This window comes from Pinus tabuliformis, chromosome 4_2, assembly GCF_031772625.1.
Source record: "Pinus tabuliformis cultivar Carrire ecotype Pingquan chromosome 4_2, CPIR1, whole genome shotgun sequence".
NCBI classification, from domain to species: domain Eukaryota; kingdom Viridiplantae; phylum Streptophyta; class Pinopsida; order Pinales; family Pinaceae; genus Pinus; species Pinus tabuliformis.
Window position 1 is genome coordinate 1,024,527,257 of NC_142304.1, and position 20,183 is coordinate 1,024,547,439.

General features: G+C 40.1%; 2 protein-coding genes across 2 annotated transcripts; both read left to right on the forward strand.

Annotated features, from left to right (window-relative positions):
* Window positions 1-17,806: 17,806 nt before the first annotated feature.
* LOC149173106 (uncharacterized) lies at window positions 17,807-18,376 on the forward strand. The gene has a single exon (XM_089426576.1). It carries the CDS (start codon window positions 17,807-17,809, stop codon window positions 18,374-18,376), a length of 570 nt encoding a protein of 189 aa, XP_089282702.1.
* A 60-nt stretch (window positions 18,377-18,436) lies between these two features.
* On the forward strand, window positions 18,437-19,288 carry LOC149173107 (uncharacterized). Its single transcript, XM_089426577.1, has one exon. The coding sequence runs from the start codon at window positions 18,437-18,439 to the stop codon at window positions 19,286-19,288; it is 852 nt and encodes a 283-aa protein (XP_089282703.1).
* Window positions 19,289-20,183: the final 895 nt, after the last annotated feature.

A 20,183-nucleotide genomic window follows, 5' to 3' on the forward strand; every position in this document is an offset into this window, starting at 1 on the left:
GATGTGTCTAACAATGGGGGAAAGTATGGTCACATCCAGTCCACATTAAATACTCGGTGCAGGACAAGGAATGGTAAAATGATGAGCTCAAAGGAATTGTACCCTAAAACCTTGGTGATGGTGTATGATACATATCAGAGTAGGTGAAGCTTATGGTGGGGCCCAATGAGGCACTCCTTCTACGAATGTAACCTGTTATCACAAAACCAGTACTAGGGACTGCAACCAAGCAAGGTCTCATGTAACTGTTTCAGACCATACTTTAGATTAGGAATTAGCCTTCCTAATCAGAGAGGGCTCTCTCATGACTCTTGACAAAATCCTTCAAACACTAGAGGGCTAACTCTTCACACATTTATAAAAATATAGCTGGTTGGACATACATCAAATCAGTCTTCATTGGGCTATGGAGTCTCTCACAGTTAATAAACCAAATCACAGTCATCTCATAGAAGCCAAGGCTCTTTGCATCATCAAAGGTTCAAACATAATTTACCTAAATCAAAGCCTGCTGAACATATAGGAAGTCAGAGCATATAATATGAATTCTGAGTGATGTTCAAACATGCTTCACCAAAACCCACAGCCTGTCAAGCACACAGGAAGTCAGAGCATATAATATGAATTCTGAGGGATTGTACCATAACAAGGCTGTAAAAAGAACATTAAGAAACTAAAACCACCATCACATTTGAACAAAAGGATGCATTGAGAATCTTGGGAAGAAAAAACTCTGTTTGCTATTACTGTAACAGTCTTTTCATAAGCTCTAAAACTCTGTTTTTGTATATACAATCCAACCCCTATTACATCCTAGCTTTTACCTTATATAGGAAAACATTCCCCCTTTCCTAGAATGAGCTAACTAAAACACCTCGAGCATCCTCCTCCAGCATGAGGGGAGCCTCGAAGGTGATTATTAATTATTCCTACATGCTACTAACTAATGCATTAATTACAAACATGTTGGTACGTAATTACATAAAGTCCTAGTTAAACTAAAACACTACTTTCATTTCTCCTCTTAGGCTTGATGCTTCATTGAATGCTGTGACAGCTGTCCTTCTTCAGTTAAGCTGAGATGGTTGAAGGAGAACGTACTGAATGAGCTGGCCTTGGATTCCAGTCATGTAGACGGCTTCATTAATTAACTAAGGGAAATGCCCTGTTTGCACGTCTTTTGTCTCCCAACATTCTCCTAAAATATAGCAGCCTGCTCCCAAATCCTTTAATGACCCCAAGTATGGAGTAACGCCAGATTTATGATGTGCTGGAGGTGGTCCTTAATAAACAGCTATTCCTCTTCCTCAACTCCCGCTCACCGTGTTAGACTAGCTGCTCTGCACTTTAAATTATCACCTACAGCAGTTTCGTAGCGCGCTACGAAACTGCTGTGTGATTTTAAAAAATACACTCTTCCTCTCTGGTTTTCTAAATAATCATCAGTGTTCATGGCTTAAGCACTTGATTGTTTTGAAAAGATTTGCTTGCAACAAATATTTCTCCTGAGGAAAAACTTGTCTCCTCTGTTAAAGGACTCTTGGAAAATTTCAACATTGAATGCTTAAACTACCAATGAATGTGACATTGGGAACTCAAACTTTCCTTGAACGGGCCTTTTGATCATCTAAAATCAACTGTGGCCATACAATAGAAACATCTGGGATCACCATAAAATCTGCTCATCAACTTATTTGAAAAAATTCGTGCTTCCTTTTTTCCTTCCTCTACAACCTTAACTCCAGCTATCTGATGAAGATTCAAATTTTAGTGGCATTTCATTATTGAATGTCCATATATACTCAGCTGTTGTTAGTACTTTAATTTATCCAGTTGAACATATCTCATCTTCCATGCTGCTACAACAGAAACGTCTATCATCAATATATTCTGCATCCAGGCCCATCATTCATGAACCCACAGATATATCCTCATGTGCATATGTGTTTACAGAGGCACTGCTTATGTTAATATATTGTACAAGATTCCTCGACAAAATCATACAATGGAGCAGCTGTATTTTCCTTTTAAAGAGTTTACCATCGTGTTCACTAACCGAGCAGCAGTCATTCAGTCATCCATTATGCTCTGCGGCCCTAGCCAGAAACAGAGATAGTAATCTTCTTTTCGGTTCCCAGAATGATAAGTATATAAAATGACATAGCAATCAAGTAATTTGTTTCTCTGCTATGTTTAGGTTTCTTTCCTGCTGTTTCAGTAACCAAACTCATCTTAAGAAACTCTCAAATGCATTGTCCCTGTCATGAAAGCCTTTCCTTCGCCATTAAAATCATAGACATAAGATGCTGAAAGGTTGCGTTGTCGAGCTCAAAATTATGCAACAGATAATTCTTCAGATATCGGCTGACTTCAAGGAGTATCACCCTTTGTAAAGGAACAGAAGAAAATACACGTGACTGCCAATCCTTTTAATGAACTCTGGTTCATCAAATTGTGTTCTACCTATTACAGAAACCACTGGATACCACACCAAATCGAATTTTTCATATAACTGGAAAAAAATGTGTAATATCAAGTCAATCCGGCAACGCACCCCTGATTCTATGAATTTGACATAAGAAGCCGCAATGTTTGAGACATCAGATGCCGTGCTGAGCTTTCCAATATCACATCTTCTGCTAATGCTATTTTCTTGACCCGTGGCTTTTAAGTGAGCGCTAAAAATATATATGACAATCCTCCTTCTCTAAGCCAACAGCTGGAGCATGTGACCGGCACGTTACCACGTTTGTAAAAGACCACATCAAAATAATACAGTCCACCTTGACTGAGGAACTTATCTATTTCGAGCTCTGCCATTTGCTTCCTTGTCTCTATGACAACGATTTTTCCTCTCTGTCATTGACATTTGATTATGAAAACCCTGAATTGACAGTATCTTTGGTATGAATTGCGCCATCCTTCTTTATCTTCAGGTATTGCAGTCTTAGACTCGGGCCAGCGATAAACAATGGTTGCATATTCGCTTTAAAGTCTCTTTAATGTGTTCATACACCTTCTCGACACATGGTGTTGCTAAATACTGTGTTGTGACACCTGTCCAACGGACTTTATCGAGCTTACATGAATCAAGCCAGCCGTTTGCCCTGAATCCACAGGGTTATGTATAAGTGAAACAATTCCTTTCATTAACCCCTCCTTTTACCGGACAGATGCTACAGTCATCTAAATCTCTCTAAAAATCCGATGTTTCAAATAACACGATTTGTCACAAGCGGAGAAAAGCCTGACGGTGGGCATGCAACAAGAAATGCCACGTTACATATGATTTCCTTGGTGTCTCCGGCTTCTATAAATCTGCACAGTCTTCAGCATGCTTATTAATGCATGGGTGAAAAAACCAAACTCACTGGCCTGTAATTTCTGATATAACATTTTGAACTTTTTTGCCCATAGCTATTCCCTATCCGGTTTGAAGAACAAATTTTGGTATATAAACCACCCAGGAAACAGATTTTCAACAAATTCAAATGCGCTTGGAATAAGAGGAAACTTGTCAATTGCCGCGATAAGTCCAGTTGAAGCCCCAAAGCACTATCACAGCTGCAAAGCCCAGTCTATCAACAGTAAGTTTGTCATCAGTCTTTTCCCAAGCTTCCTGAACAGGTTTGAGGACATTCGTCAATGGCTTCACTGGATCAATAGAGGTCTCTCCAGTAGCCATTGCAATTACTCTGCCTCTCCTTTTACCTAGGCGAGTGAATGATGTGGAAGAGACACCAGGCTGATCTAAACGACATCTCAAAGATGACAGAGAAACCACGTGAGGCGAACAACGACTAGCCGATCCTCCTGCATTGTGATATTAACACTGCTTCCAGACAAGCCATGAAGAGAACTCTCTTCAAAGCATTCATCTTTAGAGTCGACGATTATGGTGAATGACCTAGATAATTCTTTCTTGCTCTCAAAGTGAACACCTTGACTTGGTGAGACAGCATGCCTAGTCACCAGGCTATTATCTGAGATGGCTAATATACCCAAATTACTTTGATGCGGTATTATGATTCAAATTAGCTAATGTCCTCATTGCATATGTTCCTTGCCTTCTGATTAAACCTCCTCAGACTCTACCACAAGGCTGGGCTTGCATTCTCCAGAAGACCGAAGAAATTGTCAATCAAAACATGCCACTACGCTCCCTACTAATGCTGTATAAATTATGTATTCACTATTACCACATACAACAGCAAATCTTCCATTTGGATTAATGCTACCAAAGGGATCCAAATTTTTCCATAAAGACCCTTCAAATAAGAACGGAATTTGGGAGACAACAGTCAATCTGGAGCGGAGTTCTTTGAGAGAAACATTTGATATATGCACATTATCAATAAGTATTTTCCCATCAGAGATTGGAGTGAGGCGAAATATGGCATTAAAGACACTAGAGTTGCTTTTCCAGCTATTCCAAACTGCTCAGTCATGCTGGAGATGTCCCTGATCAGCGAATCCTCAATTTCGTAGCGCTGCCAGTGCAAGATCAGTGTTTTTCGCTACGAAATCACTAAAACAGGAGGCGCTGCGAAACTGCTAACGGATTCATGCGCTACAAAAACAGTTTGTCCTTCAGCTAAACTGAAAAATTTTGGCAACACTATTTTCAGTGATAACAGTGGCTCCACTTGGGATAGTGTGCCCCTGTGGTGCACTAAGAACATGCAGCTCCAGTGCCTTACCCATTTGTAACAAAGAGAAATTTGCTTGACAAGCCTGACTGTAGGAGAAAGAAACTAATGCTACTGAAAAATAAATGCTCAGCCAACCTTGAGCTTATTTGCAATTTACCTACCTACCTACCCTAACCATTTAAACTTTCCTCAGCTCAATCAATATGAGACTTCCAATGCAGCCAATCCTTTGCTTTGTCTGACATTTGATTTCTTTGCCTGTCCCGAAGTTCAGCGCCAATGTAATAATGTAATGACCGCTGCCACTGAAAATGTCTTTGACTGCATCGAATTTCAGAGCCCATGTGACAATGTAATGACCGCTGCCACTGAAACTGTCTCTGATCTTCATAGGTAAGCTGAAAAACTGGAGAATAAAACTCTTCCATGTAATCAGCTATAGGATCCCAAAACACATGATCAGCTTGTCCTTCCTCGACACTTTCCAGCTGTGCAAACTGATCTTCAACCACAGTGCTCAGTTCCTCAATCATGAAAGAGGATGGAAGCAGCATAGTCTCCTTGCGCTCTGTCACAGGAAACTTTTGAGAATAATAATCATGATCATGAAAATTGTATGCCTGAATCTGTCCTTCTAAACCTTCAATTTCTTTCTCAATATCTTTGGCAATTTCATCAAAAAATTTTATTTTATCCTCTGACTTACAGTCAAAAGATTCCAGATATGAGGACAGGGACAAAGAAAAAGATTCATTTGCTTCTTCTTTATTATGATCATCATTCCACTGTTTAAAACCTTCAACCGAAGGAGATTTTACTTCCACCTCTGGCCTATCTATCCATTCCTCCAAGAACAAAAGCCAAAAGTCTGGCAATGACTTAATGGACTTGGCAGGCAAGCATTCAACCCACTGTTTGCATTTCCCTTGGAGTGAATCATAAAATAACCTTATGCAAACATCCTCATGTTTAATTCTAAGAAGCTGTGCAAAATGACAAAAATCTGAAATATGATCCAAGGTTAAACTCAAATCTTCACCGTTGAATTTTGGACCACTCCTTAGAAAGTATGCATCCTTGGGAAAATGATTTGGAAAACCATGACTTCCTGAGAAATCAATGCATGCATACCTTGAACAAAGAAGGGCAGCTTCTGGGTCTTTCATAACTCCAGTGGAATCACCATGAATATATAACTTTGAATTCTTCAATAATGGAGTCGCCAAGGTAGTTTTGCAGCCTTGAAAATCATTTGAACTCCTGCTACCTTCAGAAATTCAATCTTAAGCTCCCGGCAGACGCACCAAAATGTTATCACAAAACCAGTACTAGGGACTGCAACCAAGCAAGGTCTCATGTAACTGTTTCAGACCATACTTTAGATTAGGAATTAGCCTTCCTAATCAGAGAGGGCTCTCTCATGACTCTTGACAAAATCCTTCAAACACTAGAGGGCTAACTCTTCACACATTTATAAAAATATAGCTGGTTGGACATACATCAAATCAGTCTTCATTGGGCTATGGAGTCTCTCACAGTTAATAAACCAAATCACAGTCATCTCATAGAAGCCAAGGCTCTTTGCATCATCAAAGGTTCAAACATAATTTACCTAAATCAAAGCCTGCTGAACATATAGGAAGTCAGAGCATATAATATGAATTCTGAGTGATGTTCAAACATGCTTCACCAAAACCCACAGCCTGTCAAGCACACAGGAAGTCAGAGCATATAATATGAATTCTGAGGGATTGTACCATAACAAGGCTGTAAAAAGAACATTAAGAAACTAAAACCACCATCACATTTGAACAAAAGGATGCATTGAGAATCTTGGGAAGAAAAAACTCTGTTTGCTATTACTGTAACAGTCTTTTCATAAGCTCTAAAACTCTGTTTTTGTATATACAATCCAACCCCTATTACATCCTAGCTTTTACCTTATATAGGAAAACATTCCCCCTTTCCTAGAATGAGCTAACTAAAACACCTCGAGCATCCTCCTCCAGCATGAGGGGAGCCTCGAAGGTGATTATTAATTATTCCTACATGCTACTAACTAATGCATTAATTACAAACATGTTGGTACGTAATTACATAAAGTCCTAGTTAAACTAAAACACTACTTTCATTTCTCCTCTTAGGCTTGATGCTTCATTGAATGCTGTGACAGCTGTCCTTCTTCAGTTAAGCTGAGATGGTTGAAGGAGAACGTACTGAATGAGCTGGCCTTGGATTCCAGTCATGTAGACGGCTTCATTAATTAACTAAGGGAAATGCCCTGTTTGCACGTCTTTTGTCTCCCAACATTCTCCTAAAATATAGCAGCCTGCTCCCAAATCCTTTAATGACCCCAAGTATGGAGTAACGCCAGATTTATGATGTGCTGGAGGTGGTCCTTAATAAACAGCTGTTCCTCTTCCTCAACTCCCGCTCACCGTGTTAGACTAGCTGCTCTGCACTTTAAATTATCACCTACAGCAGTTTCGTAGCGCGCTACGAAACTGCTGTGTGATTTTAAAAAATACACTCTTCCTCTCTGGTTTTCTAAATAATCATCAGTGTTCATGGCTTAAGCACTTGATTGTTTTGAAAAGATTTGCTTGCAACAAATATTTCTCCTGAGGAAAAACTTGTCTCCTCTGTTAAAGGACTCTTGGAAAATTTCAACATTGAATGCTTAAACTACCAATGAATGTGACATTGGGAACTCAAACTTTCCTTGAACGGGCCTTTTGATCATCTAAAATCAACTGTGGCCATACAATAGAAACATCTGGGATCACCATAAAATCTGCTCATCAACTTATTTGAAAAAATTCGTGCTTCCTTTTTTCCTTCCTCTACAACCTTAACTCCAGCTATCTGATGAAGATTCAAATTTTAGTGGCATTTCATTATTGAATGTCCATATATACTCAGCTGTTGTTAGTACTTTAATTTATCCAGTTGAACATATCTCATCTTCCATGCTGCTACAACAGAAACGTCTATCATCAATATATTCTGCATCCAGGCCCATCATTCATGAACCCACAGATATATCCTCATGTGCATATGTGTTTACAGAGGCACTGCTTATGTTAATATATTGTACAAGATTCCTCGACAAAATCATACAATGGAGCAGCTGTATTTTCCTTTTAAAGAGTTTACCATCGTGTTCACTAACCGAGCAGCAGTCATTCAGTCATCCATTATGCTCTGCGGCCCTAGCCAGAAACAGAGATAGTAATCTTCTTTTCGGTTCCCAGAATGATAAGTATATAAAATGACATAGCAATCAAGTAATTTGTTTCTCTGCTATGTTTAGGTTTCTTTCCTGCTGTTTCAGTAACCAAACTCATCTTAAGAAACTCTCAAATGCATTGTCCCTGTCATGAAAGCCTTTCCTTCGCCATTAAAATCATAGACATAAGATGCTGAAAGGTTGCGTTGTCGAGCTCAAAATTATGCAACAGATAATTCTTCAGATATCGGCTGACTTCAAGGAGTATCACCCTTTGTAAAGGAACAGAAGAAAATACACGTGACTGCCAATCCTTTTAATGAACTCTGGTTCATCAAATTGTGTTCTACCTATTACAGAAACCACTGGATACCACACCAAATCGAATTTTTCATATAACTGGAAAAAAATGTGTAATATCAAGTCAATCCGGCAACGCACCCCTGATTCTATGAATTTGACATAAGAAGCCGCAATGTTTGAGACATCAGATGCCGTGCTGAGCTTTCCAATATCACATCTTCTGCTAATGCTATTTTCTTGACCCGTGGCTTTTAAGTGAGCGCTAAAAATATATATGACAATCCTCCTTCTCTAAGCCAACAGCTGGAGCATGTGACCGGCACGTTACCACGTTTGTAAAAGACCACATCAAAATAATACAGTCCACCTTGACTGAGGAACTTATCTATTTCGAGCTCTGCCATTTGCTTCCTTGTCTCTATGACAACGATTTTTCCTCTCTGTCATTGACATTTGATTATGAAAACCCTGAATTGACAGTATCTTTGGTATGAATTGCGCCATCCTTCTTTATCTTCAGGTATTGCAGTCTTAGACTCGGGCCAGCGATAAACAATGGTTGCATATTCGCTTTAAAGTCTCTTTAATGTGTTCATACACCTTCTCGACACATGGTGTTGCTAAATACTGTGTTGTGACACCTGTCCAACGGACTTTATCGAGCTTACATGAATCAAGCCAGCCGTTTGCCCTGAATCCACAGGGTTATGTATAAGTGAAACAATTCCTTTCATTAACCCCTCCTTTTACCGGACAGATGCTACAGTCATCTAAATCTCTCTAAAAATCCGATGTTTCAAATAACACGATTTGTCACAAGCGGAGAAAAGCCTGACGGTGGGCATGCAACAAGAAATGCCACGTTACATATGATTTCCTTGGTGTCTCCGGCTTCTATAAATCTGCACAGTCTTCAGCATGCTTATTAATGCATGGGTGAAAAAACCAAACTCACTGGCCTGTAATTTCTGATATAACATTTTGAACTTTTTTGCCCATAGCTATTCCCTATCCGGTTTGAAGAACAAATTTTGGTATATAAACCACCCAGGAAACAGATTTTCAACAAATTCAAATGCGCTTGGAATAAGAGGAAACTTGTCAATTGCCGCGATAAGTCCAGTTGAAGCCCCAAAGCACTATCACAGCTGCAAAGCCCAGTCTATCAACAGTAAGTTTGTCATCAGTCTTTTCCCAAGCTTCCTGAACAGGTTTGAGGACATTCGTCAATGGCTTCACTGGATCAATAGAGGTCTCTCCAGTAGCCATTGCAATTACTCTGCCTCTCCTTTTACCTAGGCGAGTGAATGATGTGGAAGAGACACCAGGCTGATCTAAACGACATCTCAAAGATGACAGAGAAACCACGTGAGGCGAACAACGACTAGCCGATCCTCCTGCATTGTGATATTAACACTGCTTCCAGACAAGCCATGAAGAGAACTCTCTTCAAAGCATTCATCTTTAGAGTCGACGATTATGGTGAATGACCTAGATAATTCTTTCTTGCTCTCAAAGTGAACACCTTGACTTGGTGAGACAGCATGCCTAGTCACCAGGCTATTATCTGAGATGGCTAATATACCCAAATTACTTTGATGCGGTATTATGATTCAAATTAGCTAATGTCCTCATTGCATATGTTCCTTGCCTTCTGATTAAACCTCCTCAGACTCTACCACAAGGCTGGGCTTGCATTCTCCAGAAGACCGAAGAAATTGTCAATCAAAACATGCCACTACGCTCCCTACTAATGCTGTATAAATTATGTATTCACTATTACCACATACAACAGCAAATCTTCCATTTGGATTAATGCTACCAAAGGGATCCAAATTTTTCCATAAAGACCCTTCAAATAAGAACGGAATTTGGGAGACAACAGTCAATCTGGAGCGGAGTTCTTTGAGAGAAACATTTGATATATGCACATTATCAATAAGTATTTTCCCATCAGAGATTGGAGTGAGGCGAAATATGGCATTAAAGACACTAGAGTTGCTTTTCCAGCTATTCCAAACTGCTCAGTCATGCTGGAGATGTCCCTGATCAGCGAATCCTCAATTTCGTAGCGCTGCCAGTGCAAGATCAGTGTTTTTTGCTACGAAATCACTAAAACAGGAGGCGCTGCGAAACTGCTAACGGATTCATGCGCTACAAAAACAGTTTGTCCTTCAGCTAAACTGAAAAATTTTGGCAACACTATTTTCAGTGATAACATAACCAAACTTCGTCGCCCACTTGGAACTTGTTTAGCACCTGATGCTCATCATGACACTTCTTACACTTAGCATTAGATCTGTCCAATATGTCATGGACTTTTTGGTGGGTGTGATGGATGCGATCAATGAAGTTGTTAGCCCTATAAAATTTAGACTAGACATGAGTCGAATATGCTTTAATAACTGCAAATGGTATGGCCACATCAATGGGACATAGTGGCTAGAACCCCAACACCACTTGAAGGGGGCTTGTGCATGTTGAGCTATGGAGAGATCTGTTTTAGTTGTCTGGGACATAGGGGAGGATTTCATCCCATGTTTGTGGATGATTCAAGTTGTACATGATTAGCCTGTTGGCAACCTCTGTTTGGCCATTAGTTTTGGGGTGGAAGGTTGTGGACTTAGTGAGCTTGGTATCCAACATTGACTAGAGGATTGACCAAAATGTACTCACGAACCTACTACCCTGAGATGAGTTATGGACTGTGGGATCCCAAAATGTACCCACACTCGCTCAAATAAGATATTAATAATGAACTTTTCTATGATACTCTTCTTCCAGGTTGTCAGAATGGCCATATTAGAGAATATGTCAAGAACCACAAAAACACAATCATTTCCATGCTTAGTAGAAGGAAGGCCTGACATTCGATCCATGGACATGGATTCCCAAGGTTTACTAGGAGTAGGCAGAGGAGTATCTAGGCCTTGCCTCTTGATTTTTGGTTTGGAAATGGCACAAGTAGTGCAATATCTGGTGTACTTCCCCACATCCTATCGGAGGTTCAACCAGTAAAAATAATTATGTAGCACTTCCACTATTTTCTCTACTTCGTAATGTCTAGTGACCTGACTATAGTGTGCCTCCCAAATAACCTTGGCATGCTCACTTGAAGGAACACATAGGTGTCCTGGGTGGCACAACAATGTGTCCTAAAGGTGAAAATCTGGAACTTTCTTTCCTTCTAAGAGTTTCTGAATTCTGGATCACTCTTGTAAAGATTCAGCCACCCCAAAGTAATGTGTCCACAATAGTCGAGCACAGTGGTCAGTGCTATAACCAATGCTCTATTGAGACAATTTGCAACATTATTAGTGTTACCCTTCTTGTACTTGATGTTAAAATGGAACTGTTGCAGATATGTGGACCATTTATGATGGTGATTGATGTGCAAATTTATTTTTGTCTATATAAATTGCAAGGGTCAGTGGTCTATGTGGATGATCATTTCCTTCCCCAAAATGTAATGCTTGCATTTTTAGCAGGCCTGCATAATGGAATCCATCTCTTTTTCATAAGTGGGATAATTTTAGACTATATATGAAAGTGTCTCACTGTGTTATGCCATGGGATGCCCCTGCTGGGTAAGAACTAGAGCAATAGCATAGTTGAAGGCATCTATGCCAATTTTAAATGGTTACTACATGTCTGGTAATATGAGAACTAGTGTAGACTAAAGGTGATCCTTCAACTCGACAAACACCTTATGTTGGGATTCATACCAAAAGAAATTTTCTTTCGCTCCACCATAGCTAATTTGAATCAAAGGCCAAGTGATATGAGAGAATCCCAAGATGAACCTGTGATATAAATTGGCAAGACCCAGAAAGATGTGGAGCTTTGTTAGAAGTGTTGGGGTTGGCCAATCCTGAATAACTTGTATCTTGGTTGGGTCCACATTGGCACCCTGCTCATCAATGATGTACCCTAGATACTAAACTTGGGTCATACCAAAAGTGCATTTCTCCAAATTGGCACACAATTTGTTCTGTTGTAGGGATTGGAGGACCCATCGGATATGGTGTATGTGCTATTCCCAACTCCAATTGAAGATTAGGATGTCATCTAGGTACACTACCACGAATGAGTTAGTGAAGGATCAGAATATGTCGTCCATCAGCCACATGAAGGTTGTGGGGGAATTTGTCAACCCAAAAGGCATGACCAACCATTCAAAAAGGCCCTCCTTGGATTTGAAGGCAGTCTTCCACACATTAGAGGGTTCTATTGGAACTTGATGATAACGAGGCCTCAAATCAATCTTGCTGAAGTATTTCGCCCACTTAAGTTGGTACAAAAGATCATCAATCTATGGAATTGGATACCTATTCCAAACAATTATCTTATTCAGTACTCGATAGCCAATATAGAGTCTCCAGGTGCCTCTTTATTTTGTACCAACACGATTGAGCTCCCACAGGTTGTCGAACTTGGGTTAATATTCCCTTTCAGAAACAAATCCTTAATCTTCCTCTTCATTTCATCATTATCTATAACATAGCATCAATAGATAAATTCATTGGGTAGAGATGTGCCCAGGGTCAGATTGATGGAGTGCTTGACTTGACAGTGCATAGGTTACCCTGTGGGTGAAGTGAAGATGTCTCTTTGCTCCTCCACAACCTTTTCCATCTATTTTCGTCGTTTGGAGAGCCCTGTCTAGAGGCTATGGATGTGGCCACCATCTTCTTCTTACCCTAAGGGTGAATCATAAGGAAGACAAATTTCCCGGTCTAGGAAATGATCTCACTATATTTCTTTTCAGAGATCAAGTAGATGGTGGTATCCTATATAATTTATTTCCCAAATAAATAATAACAGTGTGAGGCCTAGACTCATATAAAACATGACACTTCAAGAGGAGCAACGTCACACAATACCTCATCTGTGAAGGGCTTGATGCTATAGGGAATGAAACACTATTGGCTAACGTGGAGATCTCGTCCTTGTTGAAATCACTCGATGGTGTACGAATGCAGATGTGGTGTGGTCGGTAGGACCAACCAATTCATGAATTCTGATGAAATGAGGTTCTTTTGGATTCTATTGTCAACATTGAACTGCAGTGGAGAAAAAATCACCCACATTTGTGAGTGGAAGAGACACTCCCCCTCCTCTAGATCTTTGGGCTCAATCATATAGATCTTGACGGTGGCAATGGTGGCACTGGGCTCTGCATCAATAATATTCTTCCCTTTTTTATTTATGTTGTTAGGTTTTGACTCATAGTTGGGACATGCATCTAATTATAAAGCCTTCATCTCGACCGCCAGTGACTCCTTGGCCCGACACTCACTCGTGTTGTGAGTGGGGCTCTTATGGAACTCACACCATTTCCCCATGTCCTTATTTGTCTTCTTGGTGTTTTTCTTCGCTTACAGATTCAACAAGTTTTCCTGATTCACCATGCCTTGGATTCTTTCCTTGTTCTGTGGTCTAGGGGTTCCTTTCTCTTGCTTCAGATTCACAGATCCAAAGTCTCTCTTGTTTTGTTTAAAATTCTGCTTGATATTGATAACATATTGATAGGTGGCACTAAGTGAGGAGAATTCCATAAACTCAATCTCATCCTGGGTGTACTTGTGTAGTAAGCCATGGTATTTGAGTACTAGATGCTACTTACAATCCTTGATACCTAACTTAGTGTGAAGGGTATGAAAAATATATGTGAAATCTTACATGTCTTGGTCCCTTCCTTACCGTCACGTGGTCCACTTGATGTATTTATCTTCATAGCTCTCGATAAGGTAATACTACTCCTTTATGGCATCTTGAAAAGAATTCCAAGTGGGTGCAACTGAAAATACTGAGGATTCCCCCTTATCCTTCTTCTCACAGTAGGTTTCCCACAAGTTCTTGACATGGCAGGTGGCTTTGAGGAGTGAAAAAGTAATCATTTCCCTATTGGAAAAGTCATGAACCGAAAAATATCCTTCCAATATATTAAATCATTTATCTATGGCATTTTCATCTATTTGGCCTTCAAATATTGGGATGTCAAAGTTGAATTTTACCTTAAAGGGAGTGGCACCCCCAGAGTGGGTGCTGGATGAAGCTGCATCGCCTATGGGTAGCTGTCGAAGGATTTAGGAAAATTTATCCATCATTGCGTTCCTTTGATGCTTGAGGGCTTCCTCGAGAAATGTTTTGAAAGGATATCCTACTCCCTCATCTATCTTTTTTTCTGCCATGGGAGGCCATTGGGGTTTTCGAGGCTTCTCTTTCAAAGGTTTAACTAGTTTTAGTCCTAACTCCTTATACCCTAACCTTGTTGAGGACATGCAATGAAAAACAAAGAAATAGCAGACCTCTCTGATACCACTGATCTAGACTTATGTAGGAGCACAAAAGAATATATATATAAACATAAACATAGAGATGCAACAGAAATAAATCTTCATTTCATTAATATCAAAGAACCAAAAGATGTTTACAAGTAGAATGGAAATAAACTAGCTTGGGTGATGGTAGCTTATATCTGACAAGAGATGTGGCAGCTACATGCCTCTAAACTATGTTATAATGAGGCTTAAGGGCCTTTTTATTATTGAACAACAAATGGAAACCCTAAACAACCAAAACTCTAACTACAGGAGATGGAACACCAAGAGCTTGTGGGCCTATTTGGGTTAGTTGGGTAGCCAAATTCTCGGGGTCGTAACTTGGTCATATGATATTGTTGAAAATAGCAACAAGAAATGATAAAAATAGAATCTAGAATATCCCAATTTTAATTTGTCCTTGAATTAAAATCGAATTTAGTCTCACCATCTGCTTGTAAATAATCAATTAATTCATTATGGATTAATTAGTTGGAGAAATTCAAGTTAGAAGTCTTTTTGAAGTCATGCAAGAGTTATCCCTTAAATTATGGAGATAAGATTGAGTTATATTTTAGTTGTAATTAGTTAACTCAGTTTACCGAGTTAAGTCCAGTTAATTTAGTTCCAAACTATTTGAGTAACTAATTGTGAGTCATCAGTCAGTTGATGCATGCATGCACTCAACTAATGTACTCCAGATAACCGAAGATTCCCTCATTAGAAACTCATGCATGTCTATTATGAGAAAGACCCAGTTGAGATTAAAGGCAAGGACAATGTACTATCAGTTGCATGTGTTTTCCTATAAAGGAAACTAATGCATGCAGTCAAGGCAAGGTTCCTTGAGGATTGCGCAGTTTTGACAGTGTGTTAGAACAATGTTCCACTTGGTGAGGTGAGAATCATCCACTAGGAACTGCGCATGGAAATAGGAGCTTGGAGGGCAGAGAGGAAGGCTTATGAGAAGCCAAGATTTCCTGTGAGCATCTATGAGGATTGTACTAAGAGCTGGCTAACTGTGAGAGCTAAGGCTTTGTATAATTGCTATGTATTTCCACCTTGTATGATAATACAGATAGCGGGGTTTTTAGCTGAGGCTTTCCCCAAAGTATTTTCATGTGTATTGTGCATTGATTGTTCTTCTTTTGGTTATATTGTTCAGCTCGATAGCTCGATCTTGCTTGATATTTAAGCTTCCAAAAATTGATAGTAGAAGTAGGCTATAGTATTTTGCTTTGGTTATATTGCATTATCAGGTTGATCTACAATAAGATTTTCTACATGGTCTTAGAGCGAGATTTGTAGAGAATTTAGAAGAATTTCTACATGGTATCGGAGCCTAATTTATCGGAGCTGTGAACAGTATATGGAGAAGAGAATTTGAAGTTTGAAGTTCGGGGTTGCAGGTGCAAATCAAATTCATATCATACTTCAATTGAGATGGGACATTAAATATCAACTTGTATCCACGAGAATGTAGGAACGATGGCGGCGTCTCTAGGTTAGGGTTTCTGAGCACTGTTACAGATACAGAGCTGGAAGCGAATAGATCGATGCTAGTGGTTTTGCTCAGAAGGGGACAAGAACTGACCCTCCAGATGGTCAACGAGGGGTCCATTGGGACCCCTTCTTTTAAACAAATAGTCATGCAGAAGCAGAAGCAAACAACGCAGGAAGGAGTCAGAATTTCAGGATACGAAAGGCTCAAGCAGAACAGCGGGAAAAATAAGGAGAAAAAACAAGAAGAAGTCAGAGAGCCCAGCAGAAACCCACAAGTCAAAGGAAAAGGAAATGAGGGTTTGGAGAACAATGGAAAAAATGACACTACAGGACAAAAACTTACAGTTAATAATGAGAAACAGTCAAAGGAGAAGGGGGAACATAAGGAAGGCTCCCAGGGGAAAGAAGAAACGGAATGTGAAACCAGCTCGAACCCCAGCAGCAACCCAACAGCAAACGGAACCTGCAAACCTAAAAAAGCAGAGACCCTTAGAGTTGTCATAATAGATCCGGAGATTCAAGCTTATCGAGAGCACATGGCAGAGCATGCAGTCATTTGCAAGTTTATGGGCTTATGGCCAACTGAAAGAGCACTATGTCAATGGATACGACAACAATGGAAACCCAAGGGCGATGTGAAACAAAACTTAGGAGCAAAAGGCTTCTTCACTGTAGTGTTCACCAACCTAGAAGACAAGGACAAAATTTTTGATGGAGGCCCGTATTTCTTAGCTTCAGCCGGTCTCTACATGCGACCATGGAAACCAAATTTTGTTCCAGAAAAAGAAACCTTCACTCAAGTACCAGTATGGATCCACCTGTTTTCTCTTCCCATAGACTATTGGGGTCTATCAGCTCTGAAACAAATTGGGGATCAGCTGGGCACTTTTATCAAAGCCTCAGAAGCGACCATACAAAGAAAATACACCTCGTGTGCAAGAATCTGCGTGGAAATGGATGTATCAGGTGCTCTACATGAGGGTTTATGGCTAGAGTACAGGGATGAGGATTACTTCCAAGCAATAGACTATGAACAGATTCCTTTTCGCTGTCGAAGATGTCATGAGCATGGACATCTAATGAGGGAATGCCCTCTGAATAAACAAGAAGAAGTTACTAAAACAGAGCAAGCAAACAGAGGCAGAGATAACTTTGTAAAACCAAAGATAAGACAAAGAGCCAACCGAAGAAGAACAAACAGAATAGAAACAGAATGAGGTCACCACAGGAACACTTTTGAAATCTTAGAGTTAGATATAGACTCAGAGGATTTGAATAAAGCTCTAACCTCAAATGGAGGGCTAACAGAAAAAGCTGGGCAAACTACAAAAGAAACAGAAGAAACCATTATTAGCACAGAAGTCCAAATGAAGGAACAAATAGAAGAGCCAGAGGAGGATGCAGACATGCTTACCAGCGATGGAGGAAGCGATGACTTAGAGTTGGAGGAGGTTCTAGCAAAGGAAGGGATGAACCTACCAGTCATGGCCGAGAACTGGAAAGCTCGAGGCATAGAAAATGTGCCGGAAGAAGAAATCAGGAAGATCAATGAGCTATTTATAGCAAGGCAGAAAGCAGAGTTAGAAAGGCAAAGTAGAAAGTTAGGTATAGCAAGAGGAGCTGGGAACCACCCAAAGAGTCTTCTCTGCAACTCAACAAGTTCAAAGCAAAGGAAGAAGAGAGGCCGGAGAACAAGTGGTGAGGTTCTGCAGGAGCTAGGGATAATAATGATAAACTCAGGGAAGATGAAGGCTCTAAATGCCTTCCCATCTTACCAATAATTCTTCTAGTTAATCATGAAAATCATTTCATGGAATGTAAGAGGGCTAAACAGCCAAGCAAAGCAGAGAATTCTGAAAAGAAAATTTCAGAAAGAAAAACCGGATATCATATTCATTCAGGAAACTAAATGCAGCAATACAAGCATGGCTAACATCAGTAAGAAGCTCGGCAATCACATAAATTATATGGAAGTAGAGAGTCAGGGACGAGAAGGAGGTTTAGTCACTATGTGGGACTCGAGGATGATTCAAGTCCTCTCAGCAGAAGCAACCAGAGCATTTATAGCCGTGGAAGCCCAACCCACAGGTAACTCTGAATCCTTCTTATGCATAAATGTTTATGGACCGCAGAAGATAGAGGATAAAATAACCTTTTTGAGCTCTCTGTTAAGTTTGATTTCTAGGCATCCATATTCCAAATGCATTATGGGGGGTGACTTTAGCATGATAACTACCCTTCTGGAGAAGAAAGGGGGAATAAGAAAACTTAGTAGGGATGCGGAAATATTTACAGATTTCATTGACAGTGCTAAATTGGTGGATATCCCACCTAAGAGTGGCACTTTTACATGGAATAACAGATGAGGTGGAGATAGGTTGATTGCCTCTCATCTGGATAGATTCATCATCTCTGAGAGCATAATTATGGATGGTATTCTAGTTGAGTCAGACATCCTTCCAAGTGGAGGATCTGACCACTGGCCAATATCTTTAATAGCAGCTATCCATGGCACTCCAAGGAATAAACCTTTCAGATTCGAAAAATTTTGGTTGGAACACCCCAACTTCCTCAATCTGGTGGAGAAATGGTGGTCTGAACCTGTGATTGGAAGGGGATCCAAAATGTTTAATCTTCAGAAGAAACTAAAGTACACTAAAGCCAAAATAAAAGAATGGAACATTACGGAGTTTGGAGATATTTTTAAGGAGAAAACCTTAATAGAAGATAAACTGGAACAGATTCACAAAGCTTGGGCTTCAGGGCACAACAGTGAGGAGTCTGTAGAGCAGGAAAAAGCTCTAACTCATCAGTGGCATACACGCTGTCAGCAGGAAGAAACTCTTTGGAAGCAGAAATCCAGAATACGGTGGCTAAAAGAGGGTGAGCAGAATACCAAATTTTTTCACAGATCTGCTCTAGATTACAGGAGTGCGAATAAAATACTAGAACTCAAGGATGAGAATGGGGAAACTTTAAAGAATCACCAAGACATAGCGGCTTTACTCACTAGGCATTTCAGCATTATTGCCCAGGAACCACAAGCAAACAGAGAGGATGCTATAAAGGAGCTCATTACGGCCATCCCCAAAACTATCACCAATGAACAGAACTCAGCTCTAAGCAGAGAAATCACCCTAGAGGAAGTGGAAGAAGCAGTCAGAAGTATGCCAAGTGATAAGGCCCCTGGACCGGATGGTTTCACCATTAATTTTTACAAAGCTTGCTGGAACCTAGTGAAACATGAAATTTGGGAAGTTGTTGAGGACTCTAGGTGATCTGGATCCATCCTCAAATCTCTTAACTCCACCTTCATAGCGCTTATCCCAAAGATGGAAGAAGCAAACACTCCTGAGAATTTTAGACCAATTGCTCTGTGTAATGTCATTTATAAAATCATATCGAAAGTTATAACTAATAGACTGAAGCCAATTCTTCCTGGCCTCATATCAGAAGAGCAATCGGGGTATGTCGAAGGGAGACAGATCTTAGACAATATTCTTCTGGCTCAAGAAATGATTCACACCCTTCAGACTAGAAAATTAGCAGGGATGTTAATGCAGCTTGATCTATCGAAAGCCTATGATAAAGTTAGTTGGCAATATCTAGAAGCCATTCTAAAAGCCTTCGGTTTTTGCAAGCAATGGATCAATTGGATTCTAGCCCTTGTTAAATCCTCCAGATTCTCGATCCTTATCAATGGATCCCCCTGTGAACCCTTTTCACCCACTCGTGGAATAAGACAAGGAGACCCTCTCTCCCCCTTCCTATTCGTAATCCTCATGGAAGGAATCAGTAGACTCATAGCCAAAGCGAAAAGAGAAGGGAAGATCAAGGGACTTCAGCCTCTCCAATCCATTCCAGCCACCACACACCAACAATTTGTGGATGATACGATGTTACATGGAACCCCCACAGTGAAAGAAGCTCTGGCTTTTAAGAAAATCCTTGATCTTTTCAGCAAGGCGTCGGAATGGAAATTAACTTTTCCAAATCCACGATTTTTTTCTTTCACACCCATCCAGCTATTCAGAAGCATCTCTCTAATTTACTTGGTTTCAGAAAAGGATGTCTGCATTCAAGATATTTGGGAGCACCTCTAACACTCAAACCCTGGCAAAAAGTGCACTGGGAGAAAATCTTGGCTAATCTGGAGAGAAGGTGTAAGCATTG

What these genes read in the sequence shown, in the direction of transcription:
- LOC149173106 (XM_089426576.1), top strand. Translation starts at nt 17,807, where the DNA reads ATGAAAATCATTTCATGGAATGTAAGAGGGCTAAACAGCCAAGCAAAG.
- LOC149173107 (XM_089426577.1), top strand. Translation starts at nt 18,437, where the DNA reads ATGGATGGTATTCTAGTTGAGTCAGACATCCTTCCAAGTGGAGGATCT.